This window comes from Ceratotherium simum, chromosome 32 (assembly GCF_057802395.1).
Source record: "Ceratotherium simum simum isolate JZ-2026a chromosome 32, ASM5780239v1, whole genome shotgun sequence".
NCBI lineage: Eukaryota > Metazoa > Chordata > Mammalia > Perissodactyla > Rhinocerotidae > Ceratotherium > Ceratotherium simum.
In genome coordinates this window covers 9407549-9430360 of record NC_141931.1, presented here as the reverse complement: position 1 = coordinate 9430360, position 22812 = coordinate 9407549, and the positions used below count along the sequence as shown (strand labels likewise).

General features: G+C 46.0%; 2 protein-coding genes across 14 annotated transcripts in view; both read left to right on the top strand.

Moving 5' to 3' along the window:
- The window catches only part of MYO3A (myosin IIIA), a 214361-nt gene extending 207623 nt beyond the window's left edge, over positions 1 to 6738 (top strand). For 10 of the 13 annotated variants that reach the window (XM_087420695.1, XM_087420692.1, XM_087420690.1 and 7 more), the window contains 3 exons: positions 1972 to 2012; positions 3379 to 3522; positions 6059 to 6738. In XM_087420695.1, coding sequence (XP_087276821.1) covers positions 1972 to 2012; positions 3379 to 3522; positions 6059 to 6176 — 303 coding nt within the window. In that variant the 3' untranslated portion in view covers positions 6177 to 6738. Of the gene's footprint in view, positions 1 to 1971; positions 2013 to 3378; positions 3523 to 6058 lie in introns of those variants that run through there. The other 3 variants (XM_087420697.1, XM_087420693.1, XR_015549326.1) reach the window with 2 other exon arrangements.
- A 4361-nt stretch (positions 6739 to 11099) lies between these two features.
- GAD2 (glutamate decarboxylase 2) overlaps positions 11100 to 22812 on the top strand; it is a 72424-nt gene continuing 60711 nt past the window's right edge. The window contains exons 1-6 of the mRNA XM_004425287.3: positions 11100 to 11175; positions 11837 to 11896; positions 12084 to 12233; positions 13232 to 13465; positions 18134 to 18224; positions 18781 to 18893. Coding sequence (XP_004425344.1) covers positions 11100 to 11175; positions 11837 to 11896; positions 12084 to 12233; positions 13232 to 13465; positions 18134 to 18224; positions 18781 to 18893 — 724 coding nt within the window. The remainder of the gene's footprint in view (positions 11176 to 11836; positions 11897 to 12083; positions 12234 to 13231; positions 13466 to 18133; positions 18225 to 18780; positions 18894 to 22812) is intronic.

The following is a 22812-nucleotide window of genomic DNA, read 5'->3' as shown; positions in this document are numbered from 1 at the left end:
AATATAAAGTACCATGTGATAACATTCATATCACATCCCCTCCCATGAGGTACAATATGCTTCCTTCTTCATAGTGAAGAACACAGCTCCATGCCTCCCTTGTAGGCCTAGCCACTAGGAAGCAGAGACTAAACGTAAGGCTCCATCTTAACACACTCTTGCCCTCTTCGTTCCTTATTTACAACTTCTATTTTATTACCTTGATTGTGTAATTGCTTCTATTAGAAACCATCATAAATAATTTTTGGAAAAAATATATTATTGAATTATATTCCATTGGAATATTCTAGCGCAGGCAAGAGTGAAATAAGCCTGGACAGTATTTCCTCTTCTAAGAATTCCTGTAACTGAGAACCAACTTATACATACTGTCTTCCAGAGGGAAATGCTGATCCAAAATAAAAAGGGGTCCTCACCAGCTTGAGAATTCAAGGGCAGAATGTTATTTGACTCTTAGTGGTATAAAGGGGATCTCTGGCACTCAACATCGTGCCATCATGTAAGCATAACTTTGGATTGTAGAAAATTGTTACCAAGAACAAGAGAGACTTTTTTTCAGATAATGGATCAAGGAGTCAGGACCTCTGTCATATTAAAGCAACAACAAATACCGCAGTAAAAACCACCCTGGTCCCAGGGATCATAAACTGGACCGCTAGGAGTAGGGGTCATTGTACCTATGCTGGTAATATAATCATTTGTGAGCACCTCCTAGCCTAGGGCATTGGACCAAGAATGTGAAGTAATAGGAAAGGAGAAGGACAACAGGAATGTAATTGGTGTCCTACCCCTTACACCATTATTTCCTGAATGGTCTACACCCAGACTTGATGCATTTAAGCATTCTCTTCTATCTCATCTATCCACTAAAATACCAACCAATAAGCATGAAAGAAACTATGCACTGTTTGACTCATCCAACATTTTAATGTATTACAAATGATAAATCATGAGAAAAAAATGATTTAGGGTGTCTGAAAATACTGGGGAAACCCCTTGATATTTGCACACCATTATTAATTGCCATTTTTATTATCTTGCACTTTTATGGTGCCAGCCAACTTGATATCTTGCTTTAGGGTTTCCACAATTATAATATCTTCAACTTGTTCAAGGTGAGTGTGGTATTTGTTTTCTCAGCCTAAAAGACATATATCCTCTTGCAACTTGTAAATATATGAGCTCAACTATATCGAGCTAGCACACAGTGAAACACATTACTAATGTTACAATATAAAAGGTAATGTTGCTTTTACATAAAAATAATGTTGCTTACATAAAGATAAGGTGAAGTACCATTTTGTTAGTGTTCAAATTGAAGTATTGATTAAAATATATCTAGTTACTTCTATACTTAAATATTCTAATTTTTGCCCTGATACATAAAGTTCTCAACTATGAAAACATTTTGCAAATGAACATAAATATCATCTATGCTGCTACTTTTAAGCCATAAATGGGCTCCTATAGGTTAATGAAGTCTCATTTCCATTCTTTTGTGGACTGATGCACTTGCCCTCACTATCCACCCATCTGCTTTACCTGCAGATGAGGATGGCATGTAAGGAAGACATCAAAGCAACCTAATTAACTGCCTAAATCACAACTGCATTTGTGATAGAGAGATGGATTTTCTAGAAATTCTAACATTTTGTCCCCATTTGTAGGTAGATAGACCTTATGTAATCTTGTGTGTACTGGTCACTGTATGGTAAACTCTTTTTTCATATAGAATGCAAAGATTAATTTCAGTCCAGACCTGGTAAAAATAATCACAAAGTCATAATTAGTAAAGTTTGAGTAAATTATATTTCTTTAGATTTTAAAAATATTATATCCACTTGCTTATTTCTAAATTAGCTTTATAGGAATAAATGTATTTTTATATTAAGATTATAGTAATATATAAATTATATTATATTAAGATCATACTATTATATAGATGTTTTTAAATTCTTCTATTCCCTTTAGAAGTCAATTCAAGAAGAAAAACGAAGACCAAGGAAAGATAGGTAATTATTATTTCTAGCTTTCAATAAGTCATCTTATCAAACCAAAAGGTAAATCCATATGTTCAAATTATGATTAAAAATCACCTATTTTTTGTGGATAGATTTAGAAAGTAGTGTGCTCTCAATACATTTATATTATAAATACGTGATTTATATGTAATTTATAATATCTTTGCTATTGGAAATATATTGAGCTAGCACAGTGCCAGGCATATACTAAGAACTCGGATAGTTTTTGAATGAACTGTACTGTCCTAATACAGAATTTGCTTTTCTTGCTCCATTGATATGGTTCTGATTAAGTTATTTGAACACGCCCCTGTCCATGAACTTTCTTTCCTCAAACTCCTGTTTGCTTTTTGTTCTTCAACACATTCTAAATATCACTTCTTATAATGTTTATAGATTTGGAAGATGAGGCTTATGTCACCTGCAGGCGTGGCACACTTAAATTCACACTATTCCCCTTTTCCTATACTATTTCAGCCCACCAATGCTTTAGCATTTTAATATTATACCACTATTTCAATCAACTGATTTCCAGACAGCACTAATAGCAGATGAAGCTTCTTCTATTAAGAGTCAGTAAACACAGAGTTCCCGATTTATGAATCAGTGGCATTCTGAAAGTTTATTTAGAAATTGGTATCTGTAACTTGAAAAGCACTTTTCCCCAGAAGCACTGTGACACCTGGTAGTTTTCCAGACCTACATCTGTTTACCTCAATGAAGGCCCATCAGACTACAGATACTGAGCATCACAGGAATCAGAACTGTGGTCCAAGTAAATCCAAGAATCAAAATGGTTGAGGACATACCCTGTGTGTATGTCATGTGCGGGAATTAAAATCTAGCATAGAAATTAATCCCCTAAAGACCAACAGGTAGGAGGAGGACAGAAGGCTACCTGTGAAGGAAGTAAGGTAAGACCATAAAACATTGTGTGCATCAAGGTATTGATGACATAAAATTGGAAAATGCTGTGTGCTAGTACATCAAGGTCAGCTTTTCTCATAGTGGCCCAAGGGTCAGTTGTGAACCTTGACCTATACTCCCCAAACTGGAGCATTGTAATCACCGGCTATCTGGTAGCTACTAGTTTTCTGCCCAGTTGGACATGATAGAACCAGGAGAAGCTGCTCCAGCAGCTAAAGCTCTCTTGAAGGTAAGAGATAAGGGTTTTGTTTTCCTTTTTAACTTATGGTAAAACCTGTTTTTGCTCATTTCAAGACTTCTCCTGTTTCTATTGGCACGTGTGTATTACTCCTAAATTATAGAAAATACTTCAAAAAAAGAAATAAGTATCCTGTAAGTTTGAGTAGAAAATTAGATTGATACTATGGTGTGTTTATGTGTTCATTTACAGTCAGGGAAAATTATTAGATTTGGAAGATTTCTATTACAAGGAATTTTTGCCCAGTCGTTCTGGACCAAAGGAACATAACCCTAGTTTAAGAGAACGAAGACAACAGAGAGAACTCCAGAATCAATGTTTTAAGGCTGACGAAAGGTAATAAACCACACATTAAAGTACAGCATTTTCAATTTTATCCTCACAATTCCATTTCTAAAGCACTTTCATGTTATTTATGGACTAATGGAAAAAACACTGTTACCAAATATTGCATTTTATGATTGGTATGTTTTTTCGAAGTAAAATCATGAGTATTATGGTAGGGTAATCAGACACCTCAGTTTTTCTAGCACAATCCCAGTTTCTACCTGTTTTCTTGGTGTAATCATTAATAACACCCCCTTTTTAAAGTACCTCAGTTTGGATGATAAATTATGTGGTCATCCTAATTATAAGCAATAAAACATATCCAAAGCCTGTGTTTAAGCTCTAACCAATGTAATTTTAGTCACTTATTGGTTTCTCAATTATGCTGTGTAATTTCCAAGAATCAGTGATGTCAGACCAAAAACTCTTTAAAGAAAGATTCACATAGAAATATGCATTTTGGATTTGATTTCTTTCTTTGCCACCAGCTTTGTTTGACATGAAATAACTTAAACTATTTGTAGCTCACTTACTAATTTGGGAATTTTTTTCCTTTCCCCCAAAATTCTTTGTGAAGTTTTGAAATTAAGGGCACATAATAAGATGGAAACGTGGTATATGAGAGATGGGAGCAACGGCAGGCGATGAAAAGCTGTTTTTCCAAAATTCTAAGCAAACATCCTGTCAGGCTAGGGCATTCAGGCACCCTTGCCCATGTCTTTTAGAGTGTGCCATGGTGGCTAAGAGAAGAGGTTTTAGAGTCAGACAGTCTTAGATTTGGATCCTGACTCTGCCACTTACTAGTTGAGTGACCTTGCACATGCTACTAGACCTCTCTAAGCTTCCACTTCCATATCTGCAGAAGGATTTACTCATAACTGCCTCACCATGTTGTCGTAGAGATTAAACGAAATGATGTGTGTGGAGCCAGAGGTGGCATAGGGGAGGTGGTCTGTAAATGGTGGCTATTATCATCCTTATTTGCTTTTCCAGAATCTATCTGAACTATGATTTCTGCCCCTTGCCTCCAAAAGAAGATGTATTCTTGCATCTTGGGATCCAGAACTGTAACATGTTGGGCTTAGAGATGTTCTAATCTAACTGCAGAGTTCTATACAGGAGAATACCAAGTGCCAGAAAGATTAAGTGACTTGCCCAAAGTCACACATTGTGTTAGTGAACTAAAATCCAAGGTTTTTCACTCCCTTCTCAAATTGCTTTGCACTGACTTACCTGCTGCCTGTTTTAACAACCCAGTCTATGTCCTCTCCAGTATATCCTCCCCCTCGCCCCCACCGGCAGACGCATCTGCTGTAAAAGCGTTATATCTCTGAGGTACTGCCTGGTGTTCCAGTGGTGTCTATGAATGTGTAGTTAGTAGTTACTAGAATAAGAATACTAGCAGCTAGCTTTGGTTGAGTGCTTACTTTGTGCTAGGCACCATGCTATTATCTCATTTAATCCTCCAGCAACCTTGTGAGGCTGTTACTATTGTTGCCCCATTTTATGGATGAGAAGGCTAAGTCTACAAAGTTCAGTGACTGCAAATAGTCACGTAGATAATAAGTGTGGAGTCAGAATTTGAACACGGCCTTTCTGATTTTAGAGTCAGTGACCTTAACCACTGCTCTGTCTTGCCTCCCTATGCAAAGCCCCATGTTGGGTGCTTGAGGAGGGAGTGGATACATTGGTGCATAAGATGTGATCCTTATCTCCAGGGAGCTTGACTCTAGAGGGAAAGTATATTGATCTAACAAAGCTGAACCAGGTAACTTCAGGAGGGGATTTTTGCTAAACTAAGGAAGATTAAAGAGACAAAACAACCAAATGCAGTAGTTGATAGGATCCTGGATTTAAAATAGAAAACAAAACATAAAAACAGCTCTAAAGGACATTTTGGGGCAATTAAAGAAACTTGTGGCCAAACTATATGTTAGAAGATGTTATTGCAGAAGGAACACCCCACTTCCCCAGGCAAACTGCAGAATCGAAAGGTACATGTTGGCAGGGTTTCCCAACAGTGGGTTCAGGAAAGTTGGCCCAACAGCCTCACTAAAAACATTGAAAAACCTGACACAGTGTTTGGTCAGATTTGGGGAGAGCGTTTTTAAAAACATGTGAGCAGTTTTAAAATGCACAATGATGGCTGTCTACTTAGGCACCTTGAATTTTCCTGTTTGACAGAATATGTTAAAAATTGAGTTACTAAAATAATATTTGTGTATTGGTTATAAGTTATTTCAAGCCAAACGAAGCTCACCTCTCTGAACTACACCTTCTGACGCTTTACTTAGCTGTCATCCAAACACAAAATCACTAGGTTCTACCAGCCCCTCTGGTCCTCCACTCAGAGGAGTTTTGAAAACCTGCTGAGAAAATTATCGCAGATACGTTTGGCCACTGTCCCGATGTTTTCAGTGCGGCGTTCCTGAAGGCCCGCAGTTGGCGGGAGGTGTGGGGAAGAGGACCCGCCTCACTCGGGTGCGCGGGGATGCGCTCCGCGCGGGGACGCCGCTGACGCTCGGGCCCTGGGTCTCGCTCGCAGGTGCTGGGCGGCGGAGGACCGGGAGGAGGAGGAGGAGGCGCCGGCAGCCGGCCCCTACGACTACAGGAGGCTCCTGCGCAAAACCTCCCAGCGCCGCCGCCTCGTCGAGGAGGTGTAGCCCCGCTGCTCGGCTCCACCGCCGTCGGAATGTGCCCGAGACTGCGGGCCGCGGGGGCCAAAGCGGGGGACCCTCAGGCGCTGGCGCCACCCCCGCTGAAGCCGCGGCCCTGACCTTGGCAGGGGCTGCCCGCTGCGCTCGCCCCTCGAGTGCCCGGGCCAGCCTTGGCGGCTCCGAAGGCAGAGAACTGAGAGCCCTTCGGCCGCCGCGTCTCGGCGCTCCCGCACCCTGCGCTCCCACCAGGCGGCCAGTTGGGGCATCCCTGGCCCACGGTGTCTATCTCTTTGTTCACTTGTTTGCGAGTCCTTCTGTGGACCCGACTGCGCCTGAGCTCTCACCGACGCCTCGTCTCTCATTTTGAGTGACTTCAAGGATTTCTTCCATTTTGGCTCTCCCAGGCCCGCGGGACACTCGCGGACGGGTTGAGTCCCTGCGAACAGAACAAAGCCCCGACAGAGGGCCGGGGAGGGGGTAGCTTTGAAGATGACCTTCTTCTCAAACTCACGCTCTGCCTTCCCTTGGTTATTAAAGTTACTAAATAAAGGAAGTGCCTTGTAAAATCCGTGGCTTTCGGGACTGGTGCTCCACATTCCCCTGTGGGGCCGGGCTCCTGCGTCTGGTTGTGCAGGTGGTGGTGCCCAGGGAGGGGGAGTGAGGTACTTTCTGTCTCCATCTGCGAACAACTCCCCACCACCACCAGCCACCCCAAACAAACATATCGTCTCAGTTAAAACCCCGCGCTTGCCATACAAACGTGACCTCCAGACAAATCCCTCCACACACATACACACTGAGGGCAAACACACACATTCACACATACACACGCACACAAACAAGCCTTCCCAACCAAGGTGGCTTCCTTTGGCCCCGCCTATAAGAAGTCTGGTCCAGGCACTGAGCTGAACTGTCAGATTTTTCAGGTTTTCCTAGTCTGCAGATTTGAGACAATCTCCGCTGCGCCGAACTTTGGTGTATTTGAGATGTAGGGGAGGGCAGTGGGCGGGCAGAGGTTTGCATTCTTCAGTTGACTGCATCGTATTTTAAAACCAGGGTTAAGCTCGGAACTGACACCCTCCGTGTCTACGCGGCCTGCAGAGGGTGAAGAAGGGGGTCGCGGTGGTTTCATGGACGACTGACTTGAGAGAAGAGTTCTGGCTGGGACGGGCTTGTCCCGTCTGTGGGTGCCCTCGGCTCCTGCACCCATGAACTCCGAGCCCAGGGGAGAGTCAGGGCGCGTGCAGCCGGCTAATAACGTTTGATGTGCCGCTTGCCCACTGGGTGTAAGGTTTTCTCAACCCAAGATGTGGACGCCGAAAGGTCCCCAGGTTACAGATGAGACCCGGGCGAGGGGAAGCCTCCCGCTGTGGCGGGGCTGAGATCGGGGTCCAGGTGCGCTCTAGGTCCCGCTCCTTCCCTGGGTTCGCGCCGCGGCCTCGGTTCGGGTGGGGACCCGGAGGAAGGAGCCACCCGGACTGTGCACACCGACGGGTCCGCTGTGGAGGGCTGCAGCCTGGGCCTAGCACGACGGAACCAGCGCCGCGGGGCACCGTACTCTGGCTAGGGGGAGGGATGGATATCTGTAACTGGAGGTGGCCCGGCCCCCTCCGCCCCAAACCACACGTCCATCCACTACCAGCAGACCCGGAGGGGTGGGTGATGCCGGGCTCCGCTCTGCTGCCAGACCCTGTCTTCAATCCAGGCTTCTGGAGTGGCCCTGGCAGCCCGGCCCTGCCCTTGCTGGATGGGGAGGCAACAGGCCCCTTCCCTAAACTCCTCCCGACCCTTTTAAGTGGGACTGGACAAAAGAATGGCAAACGTTTGGTGAAAGGTTGCAATGTTTTTATTGTCCTTTTTTCTTTTGTATGTCTTTGTTTTCTCTCCTTTTTCTTTCTCTCTCTTTCTTTCCATCTCCCCTTCTTTCTTTGTCCTTCGACATTTAAGCACTGGGAGGACAGAACGGAAAACATATACCAGACACTCTCCTTTGGTGAGCCTGCAACACGATCTCCGGGTAAACCACGGACAAGAACTAGGTCAACCAAGGAGCCCGGCCTGGTAGCCCCCCCCACACACACACACACACACACAGAGCGTGGGTCTCTCGCCCCTGATTCGGGGAAGGGCCTTGGAAAGCTTTTCCTCGGCGCTGGCCCGCCTCCCCTCCCCACTCGGTGGCTGCCTCCTTTGTGAACTAATGACTGTAATTATTACCTCCCTGAGCTCTTTTGTTATCTCCAACCCCAAGCCAGGGAGAGGGGGGAGTGGGCTCTTTTGCGCAATGAAAGTCTTTATAAAGCAAATTGCCGTCTAGGGAGGGACGGCGAGAAGGAAAGACAAATCAGATCCGCGTGTGCATCTGAAGTAGGGTGTGTTAAATAAAAAATGTAAATACCACCGTTAGATTCAAAGGACTCCGGAGCTGCGGGATTTAATGGAGTCGAAATAGTAGCATTTTAAGTCATTGCGTTTTTAAAAAATCCGTTCAATCCAGGTGTTGCGATTTCTACCTTCCTCGTGTTTTAATCCGTTATTTCCTTCGGGGCTTTGTATTGTGTTAAACGCTTGTTTTAAAGAACTTTTATGTTTTCGACTACTCATCCGTAATAGAAAAGTTCTGCAGCCCCAGCCTGCTGGCTTGAAGCAGAACATTGGCAGTGGATTTGGTGTGGATTTAAACAAAGAACCGGTCTCTCCGACTCGTATCTACACTGCTGGAGCAAGGCGTGCGGAGCTGCCCTGCCCGCGGTGCAGACGGCGGAACCACGAAGTCTTTACATCCCTGGAGTTGTTACCTGGGTCCACTGGAGCGTTGGAGCCGGGAGCGCGGAGCGCCGGACAGAGGGACGGAACTGGGGCCTGGGGTCGTGCTCACCGCGCGCCCGCAGCCTGGTGCAGGCTTCTCGGCACAGCCGGCTCTACGCGGAGCCGGTGGGACCCTGTCAGCGCCCTTCCCCGTCCCCACTACCAGGCCGGGGCGTGGCGGCCGCGGTGCTGATGTCACGCATCCTCCCGGCTAGGGCACGTGGGAAGAGGACAAAGCTTTGGGGAGAGAATTGACCAGGCCCCCACGGACCTGGGGACACAGGACTTGGGCTTGCACGCGGGCACCCCGGGGCCCACGACGTCCTTCCTGAGCGAGGATCAAGGGGCGGTAGCCGAGACTGAGGATCCGTGGGTCTCTGCCTTGGCCCCAGCTTTGGTGACTTGGTTCAGGAGGTCAGAGAAAGAACGGATTGTGAACAGAATGAAAATGAAAAGCGCTCATCTAAGGGGAGCAGCGCGTGGGGAATGCGCGCCCCAGGAGGCCGAACGCAGCGCTTTCTCCCCCGTCTCATCCTCGCCCTCTCTCAGAGAACCCAGGAGCGGCAAGGTTGTACTTGACGCTGCTCTCGACCGCCAAGGGAAAGCAGTGAGAACTCAGAGAGCCCCAAGTTCTCTGGGCGCCCTTTCTTTGTTTAACAGCGTTTAGAGAAGGGAAACTAAGAGAGGGGAGACTCTGACTGTCTCAGGAAAGGAGAAACCCCTTCCCACCAGGCATCAGAAATAGCGAATCTCGCCCAGCCACTCCCACTATCGTGCGGGATTCTCTTGGGGTGGGAGGAGGTCATTGATTTGAGGCCCGCTGAAACGAAGGCCCAGCGAGAGATGCCTTCTTTCCGCCTCGGATTTGGAAAGCTCAGATTGCTTGGTTGGAAACTCTGTGCACGCCTCCCACGCACACACCGATTCCCGTCACACGTAAGCAGCGGTCCTTCCACGCCTCCCCGGGCCAAGGTCACCAAATGACCCGATCCCATCCCCCATCAGCCGTCAATCCTGCGGGCTCTAGCTGCTCTCCCTCGCCCCCTTACAAGAAGTTCCCATTCGTTTTATTTTTTTCCCCAGCCCGAGGTCCTCAGTGATAGACTCCAGCATGGATTTTAATTGCCTCAATCAGCCGTCTTTCTCCCCTGCCGTCAGTCAGAACCTGGATGGTGGGTCGGGCGACAGCGCGCTCCGAGGCGCAGGAATGGTGCGGCCGGGGGACCGCGCGGCTCAATAGGCAGGCATCAAGCTCTACCAAGGAGCTGAAATGAGCCCATCAGTGCGTAGGCGCCCTTCCTCCCCCAGCGTCCCGTCTCCAAGCTCGAGAACCGATCCTGATTCCGCCCAGCCGCCCGGGCTCTCGAGGTCACAGCGACCTCAGCACCGAACGAGAATCGCGTCTCCTTCCCCGCAACCGGAGCCAGATCTCAAACAATACGCCAATCGGTGCGTATATAAGACGCTCGCCTCCGCCACCCTTCCCGCCTCGCCAAGGTCTCTCTGGTCTACCCCTCGCTGAGGCCGGCGCGCGGCCAGCCGCGTCAGCACTCTGGATAGCTCCTCCGGGCCGGCGGGGGCCGCCCGCACCCTCACGCCTCGTGCTCTCCGGGGGCTCGCCCGCACGCCCCCCACCCACACGCTCTGACTCCAGTTCGTGCGCACTGTCTGCCTCGCACCCTCACGATTCAGCACCCTCCCTCTCCCGTTTTTTCCCCTCCCCTGCCCCCTCATCTATCCCTTTTGGGCTCCCTCTCCTTCAAAACCACTCGGGCGCTCCGTGCTTTCTCATCTCCCGGTTGTGAGGACCCTTCGGTCCCCTTCCCTATTTAACCTCCACCGCTTTCAGAGCGTCGCCACGTCTCTAAGCTCTAATCCCAACACGCATACACACGCGCGCACGCAGAAAGAGACACGCACGTCTCCTGTCCCTATGTGACACTCTCTGCCGCGCGGCCGCGTGGGTCCCCGTGCGGTGCCCTCCTCCCGCCACACACACACACACACACACACACACACACACACACACACAGGCGCACGCACGCGCGCGCAGGGCCGAGCCGAGGGCAGCTCGCAGACAGTTCGCACTCGGAGGCTACCTGCTCCAGTCTTGCAGCGCCGATGGCATCTCCCGGCTCAGGCTTTTGGTCCTTCGGGTCTGAAGATGGCTCCGGGGATCCCGAGAACCCCGGCACAGGTAGGAGCTTTGCGGGTGGAGTGGGGTTTGTCGGGCTAGGAGGAAGACGAAGGAGGTTTTTCCACCTGCAACAGGAAACTTAAGACGCTTCGCCCTACTCTTGGAGTAGGTCCCTGATGGCCCCAAAGACCAAACCCCCTACTGGTCCTTATCCCTGGGGAAGATGCCCAAAGAAGTCTGCGAGAGCCCCCCAAACACGGAGGCGTCTCCTCGACACCGAATTCCGTGGGCCTGGGGCACTGCCACCATCTTGGTGTTTGGACCCTGGAGAGAAACGGAGTGGTGGCGGGGAAAGGAAAAATGGGAAAGGGGAAAGAAATTTTGGTCTGGAGGAGAGCCTGCGAGGAAATGGATAGCCTCAGTGTCTAGGAAAACTCGCCCGAGGGAGGCGGGAAGGGGAGTTTGCCTGACCGATTGGCACCTGGAAGGCAGGCGCTAAGGGCCGCAGTTTGGGCTCCTTGGGAAACAAATCAGCGAACCGAGGGCCGGTCCGGGCCGCCCGGCTCCCGCGCACCTCCCGCACCTGCCGGATGTGCCGAGCCCCGGGCGGCCCCTCCTGGACCCCGGATTTATTGACGTTGTTCACGTGGAACGAAATTTCACACGTCCGTCTGCTGTTCTCTTTCTGCCTGGCTGTCCTCCTGCCTGTTTTTCCTTGCAGCGAGAGCCTGGTGTCAGGTGGCCCAGAAGTTCACGGGCGGCATCGGAAACAAGCTGTGCGGTGAGTGCCAGTGCCCCGGGGGATGGAGGCGGACTTGGCCAGGCGCCTCCGGGCCCGCGAGGGCAGAGCCGCCTTCTCGCCTTCGCATCCCCATCAGCGGAGTCGCAGTTTCTTGGCCAAGGATGGGCGGGGGCGAGGGAGCCCGGCCCCGCGGGCGGCTGACCGGCGCGCTCCGTGTCCTTCCCAGCCCTGCTCTACGGAGACGCCGAGAAGCCGGCGGAGAGCGGCGGGAGCGAGCCCCCGCGGGCCACCTCCCGGAAGGCCGCCTGCTCCTGCAACCAGAAGCCCTGCAGCTGCTCCAAAGCGGATGTCAACTATGCGTTTCTACACGCAACAGGTAAAGGCGCGTCGCGGGCACCCCCCCCCCCACCCCGCCCCGAGCCCACTGCTCCTCGCTCTGCCCCGCCCACCGCGGCTAGGAGTGACCCGGCGCCGGGAGCCTGACCCGAGGAGTCCAGGTGGAGAGCGGAGGCGGACCTTACGAGAATCTTCATCTGGAATCCAGAAACGCTGGGCCTGCCCCCTCGATGCAAGCCCCGACCCTGGCGCCTGCGTGGCTCTGGGTGCCGGCGTTCCAAGGGGGCTCTGGGGCCGCCGCGCTCTTCCCCTAGCGCCTCCCTCGGGTCTGCGGGTGGCCGAGGCGCCCGCGCGCTGGAGCTCGAGGTCGGCTTCTTGGTGCCGCTAAGCTCTCGAGTGGAACTCGGTTTCCAGTTCAGAATTGCTGAGACTTTCTAGGTCTTTAGATCGCAGGAGTAATTTGTAGCTCTGATTTCACAGAAGAACGATTCTATTCACGTGAGACCTGCGCGCGGTTTTACTCCCTTGCGCCTACACGCGCAGTCACCCAAACATGCGCGCGCGCGCGCGCACACAGACACAGATACACACACACTGACTTTGGAAACTGCGCGCCTTGGGAACAGGCCGGATATCCTAACATTGCACGATCCACTTCGCCTGGTTCACCCAAAGAATATTTCTGACGTGAAGTATTTCCATAATCATTTAAGATGATTTACTGAGAAATAACGTTTAGGACGAACCCTGTGAAATAGATGAATGGAGGCACACTCTGTTTACAAAAGAAAACAAACAGTAAGTTATGAATTGAAATGCAAGAATTAATTTGGGGTGGGGGGAGAAATCGTAATTTCTCTCATTCCTTCGTCTTTGAAAAATACCTCCCCTTTAAAGAAAACTCTTTGCGTTTCCAAAAGCTTTCTTTTAAAAAAAAATATGAAATCTCTCGGTTCAAAGAGAAACTGCTAAATCAAGATCTTACCTGGATATTTTCCTAGTAAAATTAAAATATGGCATTTTGATTCCATTCTTTAGACCTGCTGCCAGCGTGTGATGGAGAAAGACCCACTTTGGCGTTTCTGCAAGATGTTATGGACATTTTGCTTCAGTATGTGGTGAAAAGTTTCGATAGATCAACCAAAGTGATTGACTTCCATTACCCTAATGAGCTTCTTCAAGAGTATAATTGGGAACTGGCAGACCAGCCACAAAATTTGGAGGAAATTTTGATGCATTGCCAAACAACTTTAAATTATGCAATTAAAACAGGTATTGTCCAATCAGAAATAATAAAGCTCTTTTTTCTTTTACAATTTTTATTTTTTCTATAAAAATCTTTTCTTCTTTCATGGAGTTACTATTTTCAAAATAACAGTTATTTTTTTAAAATAGTCATTATTAGAATAATTAAAGTCAAAAGCATCCTTTACTAATGTGTTAATGCTTCTGAGGTTGATATCAGAAACATGATCTAAGGATAAACTGTCAGATTTTACATTGCACGTATTTGGCCATGGGAATTAACCCCTGACGTAGAAGCAACCATTTGTCAGCAGAGGCCCGTAGAAGCAACCCAAAATGGAGACAGATAGGGAATATGGAAATGAAAGCTAAAAAGACATGATCCAAACAAAAACCCAAATACCAGTGTAGCGCTAGTAATTTCCTTGGCATAGAAATGGCCAGAAATTGGACAAACCACCCTATGTAATCATAGAACCAGAGAGATAATATTTTGGCATTGTCTCAAATAGCCAGTACTCCAGATTTGAACTCCAGGTTTTCTCTATTTTTAAAGAGATGCACACAAAAGAAAACACAATACAAACTAGCCTAACAAATCAGCCATGTTATATAAGGATGTGTGTGCTTCAAAGTTACTCTGTATAGAAGATGATAAAGAAAAGGGGGGGAGGGGAATCAGATATCCTTAGAGGCAAATTTTTAAAAATCTGACTATTGCTTTTTCACAGTATTCTTCATACTTTATCCATTTTATAGCCCCATGTGTAACATTTATTTGGGTACATTCTAAGCTTTCCTTTTATCTGCACAGAGTCAGCTATTCATCTCCCCAGGTCATGATTACCCCCATTACTTCCTTTTTTACATTGTCTCTAATCAACCTGATACATGGTGGCAGTACACTTCATTAAAGCCATAAAAATAAGTATGAATGAATGAATGTCTGAGAGAGACCTTGTGGACCCAAATTGACTTGTAGCCTTAAAAAGATTTGCTAGCAAATAAAAATGCAAAATATTACATGCATATTACTTACCATAAAAACTTGATCTTTTTATATTGCAATTTTTTTGTTGGTGAATTATCAGTATCATTCTAATCAACAAAAAACATTCTAAGAATGTTTGCTCTGTGACTTTTAGCTCTTTTTTTGTTTTTTGTTTTTTGTGCATTCTTTATACCAATAGAGAGGAAAGGTATGTATAGAAGAAGGCTTAGGAAATTGATTTACTGTATTATCAGTATCCACTTTTGTGAGACTATAGACGTAAAGCTAGATTCATAGGGAAAGGAATTCAACTAAGCGATTTCTACCAAACTCAGTCTGTGGCGTATGATTTTTGAAGGGTTATTAGATATCATTCTCAATTATGTTTCTGGAGAACCCACATGATGTGTATATGAGGCATTAAAAACGTTTTTCCTCCCAGCTTTTCAAGTATCTGTAGATGCAACCAGAAAAATGCTTTCCATTCAGTGTTTTTGACCCATTCCCTTAACCTAATATTTAAATATGTTGTTAGTAAATTGCTACCTACTCTTTTTATTGCTACCAAACCAAAAAGAATCTATAAAAATGTTTCACATCTTCATCCTTAAAAGCTGGTGGTGTCTGAAATGCAATTTAAAGAGTTAAGATCATGAGAATTGCAAGTCAATGAAAGTAATGGTTCTGTCTATCAATGTTCCATTTTGTGTCAGGAAAAGAGGGGCCAATTCAATACTTAGATTTTGCCATAATGCTGGTGAAACTGTTAGTCAAGTGTAGCTCTAATGTATATTATTTAAAGTTCACGAAAAAATGATTGATTAAGTTGGATTTCTAAGCAAAGCATATCTATATTAATTCAATATCAGTATTATTCATAACATATGCAGTCTTCTAGTCTTCCCCCGCCTCCCCCCCCCATAGCATTTCAAAGAATTGACAGCACTCACCTCTTTTTGACTGATTTATGGATTTTTGTGCTATAATTTGTATTTGACAACTAGTACTATTTAGGGTCTGTAAAGTAGTTGCCATCCCTGCTATCATTAGGCATTTTAATGCTCCCTGGGAGATTCTTTAATAAAATGTGTGTTATCACCTGCTTTCTACTGAGAGTCCTTAACCTAATTTCCACTTGGGCTCCAAGCTTAGAGAGGAGCGAGGGGCAGTGGGGGAATACCTTAAAATGAAGTCTTCGTGTATTGTTAAATTTCTTTAAGATATGTTGGAATAGAAAACTGCAGAGAATGGTAGAATTTTGGAATAATGAGCGTTTGCTAGCGGGTGGGTGGGGATGTGGGGGAGGGTCCTTAGGTTTGGCGGCGGTGGTGGTTGGGGTGGTGGAGGGATTAATGTTGTCTTGAATTTTTTCATGAAACCATCAGACAAAGGAATTGAGGCGTCAATAAATGAGGCAGTCCTTGTGTGTGTGTGGCCGGTGCATAGAGAGCGGTTTGGGCCGACTTGCGGATCTTCCCCCACGGATTGTGGACACCAGGGTCTGAGCTGCCTGGGGCTGATCACAGAGGCTGCGCATCCTTCCTGGTTCATGGGGAGCGTCCCAGAGGCGAGAGCAGCTCTAATCTCACCTTTCAAACTCGCTGTCTCCCTGGCTGCGCGGGCGGCGCGTGGCCCCCGGATTCCCCCCAGAGCGGCGCTCGCAGCGCAGGGCCCGGTGGGGGCGGCGCTCGCAGCTGGATACCCAGGCTGCTGGGCCAGCTGGCAGGCTCCAGTGCAGGTCTCACACGCCCTTTCTCTCAGAGAGCCCTGCCTGGCTCTCCAGGAGCCTGTAGGGATAGTAGGGAGAGAGCAAATATAATATTTCTGCCAAAGTCAAGAGGACACGTTGTTCTGACTTGTCCAACTATCTCCCTCCATATTTTCACATCATTATCAGTGAATAAAAATTTTGAGGCAGGAGAGATTCAGGTGGAAGGCAGACCAATATCGAAAAAATATAGAAGGGAGTCAAGCAATTGAAGCATCAAACTTGTTTCTATGGTTTCCCAAAGGTAGTCTTCAGGGTGCATTGGCCTTCTGATACCCTGGGCACAGCACCTCCTGTGAAATCCCTCTGAATTTTATGCAGAGGTTTTTGTGCCAAAGTTTCCATAAATAGTGTGTGATGATAGACACCAGATTCACCCAGAAAATGCATATGAATTGGGAGAGTAGATTAGTGGATAGATTAGCTAATCCTTATTAATTTCCTCACTTTAAAGAAATGGTTTAGGGAAAGAGAAATGAAGGGGCATCAGGAGGGATAAGACGGCTATAATTTCAGCTGTGAGCTCTAATGAAATGGGGAGTCAATGAGGCAGAGAAGAGTGGCGGGTGTTCCAGGTGGCAGCAGCAACAGCAGCACAGAAGGCTTTTCCACTCTCCATGGATGCGTAAACTAACGGGGTCAGCATCAGATAGCCTGGAAAAGAGCAAAGAGATAGAAGGCCATGGGAGGTAAAACAATGCCAGAGAATGAGCAAGAGCTGCACAAATCCCTATCCCTTTAAAACAGGCTCTTTCCCAGCTCCTATCTTTTCTCAGTGTCTAATTGTCTAGCCACACGCCTGGGGCTGATAAGAGAGCGCTCCATTCTGGAGGTAAGGCGTGTGTTGACTTTTGTCCCTGCTCTCCCCATTGCCTCCCTTCATCTTGTTTTGCCCCTGCTGGGATGAGAGACTATCACATCCCCCAGGCTTCAGACAGGTGTCCCGTAAGTGGCGGATGCCTTTTTATCAGATGCTATTTCCATAATTATTCATCTTCCAAAATTTTTGCTGCTAAGCAAATCATGGATTTATAGATAGGCTTTTATGGGGCAAGACAAGGAAACGGAATTCTAATGAGATATTTATCATCACATTTTAAATAATAGCCTCAGGAGTATTTGGATGTCAACCCCTTTAGAGAATTTTAGAGAAATCCAGAAGTTAATTAGATAAGCCTTGCTAATGGACTGATCAGTCCATTGGCTATATCTTCACGTATTTTGTTGAAAAGACAGTGGTGTTGACTACATTCAGCTTTATTTTAAATCGCAACTATGAAGGAGTTCTGTTGTTTATAATCAAATATTTGGACAGAAGAGAATTGACAAGAATTAGGTTTGTCCATGCCATCTTTAGACACTCATTACCTTTTGAATCCAGGGCAAATCACTCAGCAGAGTGTCCTATTTTCTCATTTGTGCCTTGTCTTTTGTAATCATCTGCCATTTGTCACTGATACTATTATGAATGTTGGCATGCCTAGTGGATGTCATGGTATGACTGATTCCCAGAACAACTTCAACAAAAGAGGATTTTTAGCAGGATGAGTGTAAACAAGAAGTAGCCTGGCTTTGAATAGCTTTGGATTACACTAGCATTGGAGTTTGGAAATATATTGAGGTTGCAATATATTGAAAGAATCGGTAGGAAATAAACTAGCATCCACATTGCAAACCATATTTTTATAGGGGATGTTTCAAGGAAGATTTTTAGAATGTGTTTTAAGAAATACCAAATCCCAAAATAGTCTCTCTTGTTAGAGGAAATTCTTCTTTGGGGTGTGTGTGTGTGTGCGCACGCATGTTGGGTGTCTGAATATGGATTTCCTATTTCTGAAGGATCTTTCAAGGTTCTTTAGCTAGAGAAATCATGTGTTCGAGAGGCATTTATTTTCACTGGGTGCAGTCCTGATTCTGGTGTTGCATTTTTCTTCAGGGCATCCTAGATATTTCAATCAACTTTCCACTGGACTGGATATGGTTGGATTAGCAGCAGACTGGCTGACATCAACAGCAAACACTAACATGTAAGTTGCTAAATATGTTTTTGTGTAACCCAGGATAATTATTAGTGAGATTCCGTAGTCTTTACCTCTTATGTGAAAATCTCTTTTTATTAAGTAGTGCCTAAAATAGTGATTGAACTTCAGAAATATATGAGTGTTGTTCATTCTAGCTTAATAGAAAATAGTGCTGGTATATCTTTAATGCAATCAAAGCTACGGAAAATTTTTTAAACACAAAAGGGACTTTTTTTTTTTTTTGGATTTAGAATTATGTATGCTGTGAAAATGAAATGAGACCAGATGTTGTCTTTCAAATAATGTTACTCTGCAGTATTCTTTATTTATTCAATATGATAAATGATCCTTGTGCATTAAGCCAATAATTGAAGCTCTCGACTTGAGGGATATAGAAAAATGAGCAAACCCTTTAGAAGACATGATTTTCTCTCTGCTGAATGCTATAATTGTAACATTTGTGACTGTGGGGTTTGAAAAAGGAAATAGTTCTGTAGATATTGTAATGGTGAATTATTTCTTTGAGTCACATACATAAAATGAGGCCGTTACTACATTTCAGGTTCACCTATGAAATTGCTCCAGTCTTTGTGCTTTTGGAATACGTCACGCTAAAGAAAATGAGAGAAATCGTTGGCTGGCCAGGGGGCTCTGGCGATGGAATATTTTCTCCTGGTATATTATATTTCCACTTTCCTTTGTGTTTTTTTCTTTTGATGTGCAAGGCCTCATTATGAACATAGGAATGATTAAATATCTAGTCGATGTTTCTGCTTAGGCTAAAGAGGCTGTGTGTTGATCCAAAGAATGAGTGTGATTAAGTACACATGACCTCCAAGCCACTACCCCGTGCTTGAATATTGTTTATGTTCAAAAAGAGCATAAACAGAGATGGTATTACCCAGTACTTCTACTGTGATCCTACACAGAAGATGTATGGATCATGTGGAACAAAGGAATAAAGATTCCTGATGAGGGAATTCACTCTCTGATGCCCTTCCCAGGATTAGTGACAGGAAAGGGATAGCCTCATTTAATAAGGCATTCTCCGTTTGAGGGTGTGTAACGAGGCGGTTCTACTTAATAAAGCCTATGTACCCCATTCCTTTCAAGCAGAAGAGATGACTTTTACACTAATTTCAAGGGGGGCAGAGAGTGCCTCTGGAGACAATTTCTTAGAGCTAAAAAGGAAGGTGATGATTTCTTCAAGAGGTATCTCATTCCTTTTCTTCTTTATTATGACATTCAATCTTTTCCATCCTGCCTTTTATTGCCAGCCATTGCATTCTAAGCTCCATGATTTACACCTCTTCCAGCCGAGAGAATCAACCTGAAACAAGAAACCCTGCCCTTGGCCCCCAGGTCTGTGTGTGACCTTGGTGTGATGCAGGGAAGAAACAGAAGTTAGGAAGGCAGTGGGATGAGAGAGTCACTGACCCGTGGAAAAGAAACGTAGTGTGCAGACTGTCACCTAATCAGTGGCAGGAGGGGGTGGGCGCTCCCCTACGGAGAGGTACACTGAGACTGCCCCGCTGGGGAGGCCAGAGCCACACCTGCCATTCTATCAGGCCTAGAAAAGGCCAAGTCATGATTCTCTTCAGCAAATCTACAAAGACAAGGGGATGAGGAGAGAGAGAAAGTAAAGAAAAGGTGGAAAGATGAAATGATAAATGAGCCACAGTGGCCTCAACGCCAGGGCTTAAATTAAGCAGCTTTACCTACCAGCTCAGATCTACTATTTTATTTTGTGTTTAAAGATACAGCACATTTTCTCAGGTGCTGAAGAAAAACATGTTAGTTAAATGGCAAGGAAAATTAGCCTTTTTTTTAAGTCATTGAACACCAGCTGTGATGAATTTTAAGCTAGCCTTTATTTTGTAGGAAACTTTGTACTTAGTTTTCCTTTGGAAAACCATCCCCTGTTGAGGGAACTTTGTCATCATTGCCTGCAACTGATGGTATTTTAAGGTACTTTTCATGAGGAATTAGATAGGGTTCAGAGATCAGCATCATTTCTACCTTTATTCTTCCTGCTCTTAAAAAGTTGGTTGTGTGGTTGAGCTGCCCCTGAGGGAACCAGGAGCATTCTGGCCTCTCTTTTAATGGTCCCCAGGAGTGGGGAGAGAATAGCTGCTCCTGATGATCCTGAAAAGTTGGCTAAGGGGGCTTAGGCCAGGTCTAATTTACCTGGCTGGTCTTGGAACCCACCTGCCCCAGAAAATATACACCCAGAGAAAGAATCCTCTAGGCAGTTCTGCTAAGTCAGGTATGGACTTAGGGCCTGCCCTGCCGCCATCATCAATGATGGAGAATGATCAGGTAGAGAAGACGTAAGCTTGATCACCCATATGCTCTCACTCCAAGACAGAAGCCATAGATGTCATGCTACAGTGTAGTGTAGACGTTATAAAGTGGGGAGAGGACAGAAGAAAGGGCCGTTGGCAACTTCTTTCTGCTCTGCTTTCTACAAGGCATTACAGAGGAGAGATGGATCATAGCATCCTTTTTGCTAATGGATGCCTATCTAGGTAGCACCTAGTCTTATTCCTGGGGTAAAGGATCTCACAATTTAATGAGTGGCAATAGGAAATTCACACGTCTTATGTGCATGAGATCTGAAAGTCCCATTGCCTGAAGTCACATGGACTAAACATGAAGAGTTAGGTCTGTGACTTTAATATATAGCTCAGCTAAATTTGCCTTATGCCTCCATCTATAATATTCAGAGCCTTCATGCTTCATGGAAAGTCCTCTGGGACTTCTAGAAGAAATCTGCTTATGCGATGTCACCTACGCCCTAGAGCCAGAAAGAACTGGAGCACTCCTCACTGCTCAACGAGTCATGAAGGATTGAGGGGGAAAAAGGGAAAGCTTGACTTAGTCATAGACCTTTTACTATGTAACAGGATTTTCAGAATGTCTCAGGGCTTGCTGGTGCATCCTTTGCCTGGAAGATTCATGGGAAATACAAGCATGCAAGGCTCACGCATCTGTCCGCATGCCTGTGTTGCACAAAAAAGGCTGCTCCGTCCAGAGGCCCAGAAGCCTCTTCATCTCTGTCAGTTCTGCTGAACATTTAGAGAGAGAATGACTGAGTGGGAAGGCAGAGCTGGAAGCTTCTTCGATAATTGTACTGTGAAACGCACTCTCTTTGTGTACATCTTCCCCTTTCTCCTGCCCTCCTTTCTCCCCAGCCTCTCTGAGAAGAACATCTAGGGCAGTAGTTCTCAACTGGGGGCTATTTTCCCCCCAAGGGACATTTGGCAATGTCTGGAGACATTTTTGGTTGTCACAACCTGGGGCGGGGGGCGTAGTGCTACTGGCATTTGGTGGGTAGAGGCCAGGGATGCTGCTCAACATCCTACAGCGCGCAGGACAGTCCCCCGACAAGGAATTATCCAGCCCAAAATATTATTAAGTGCCAGAAGTTAGAGTGCCAGAAACCATGAGTTAGAGTAGAAGTACCTTTAAAAGGTGGTCCCTTACAGAGCAGCCTCCTCCACAGCCAGCCTTTTAGACAAGGTGTCTGCTCAGAGCAGGCCTGACCTGGATTCTGCTTATCCCAAGTCTCTGGGGTCCAGAAGAGGTAGGAATTGCCCTCATTCTGACTGATGACAGAGCCAGGGTCTGGATCTGGGTGATGGAGCCAGTCTCTATACCAGGCTGCCTGCTTGCATCAGAGCCCAGGGCTCATGAGGCAAAGTTCATGGCCATTTGATTTAGCACAGAACCCTTTTGCTCCTCAACCACCAGAGGGGAAGGGAACTCAAAGCACCCACATGTTGGCAGGGCGTGGGTGTGTCCACCTTTGGGTGAGAAGGGGAGATAATACCTTCGCTCTGCCTCATGTTCTCACAACTCCCATGCCAGCATATTCATCTGCATACACAACAATCTGTCTTTTCCCTGGACAGCAAAAATCCTAAACCTTTCAACAATCTTGGGGAAAAGCTCATTTTTTTGCTTGTCAAATGACACTCTACTTACAAAATACAAATATTATGATATGAAATCCTTGACAATCTTAGGACAACATAGGAAAAGAAATTCAAGATGGACTTAAAAATTCCCTTAGTTGTGTGTTTTCCTATCATTATGAAATAAGATTTTGTTAGTGATTACAATTATATTTCAATGATGTCTTTGAAAGGGAAGAACTGTTTGGGGGGAATTAGCAGATGAGTATGACGAGATGGGCTTGAATGTATATCCTCATTCTGTAAGAATTGTTGATTAATAATCCGTGTCATTAACAGCAACCAATTTGTCTCAGTCCAAGTGCAAGGCATTGCATGAGCTGAAATGAAAAGAAATGTCTTCTCCATCAGGATATAAGTAGGATTTTCACAGGCTTAATGCAGAATGACCACACTCACAAGCTGGGAAGGGAAGACCACAATGTCTTAGTTCTTAAAAGCCTCTTCAAAGGGCGTCCAGCAAGAGCAGCATCAACTGCAGTTGTCCTTAGTTACAGAGATGGGGTGTGGAGATGGGGTAGCATCTGCCCTATGGCTGGGCCCAATGCTCCTTCTCTGGACCCTCTTAGCTAGTGCTTGAGTTGGAGGATTCAGGTCAAAGAATAGCCAATAAGAAG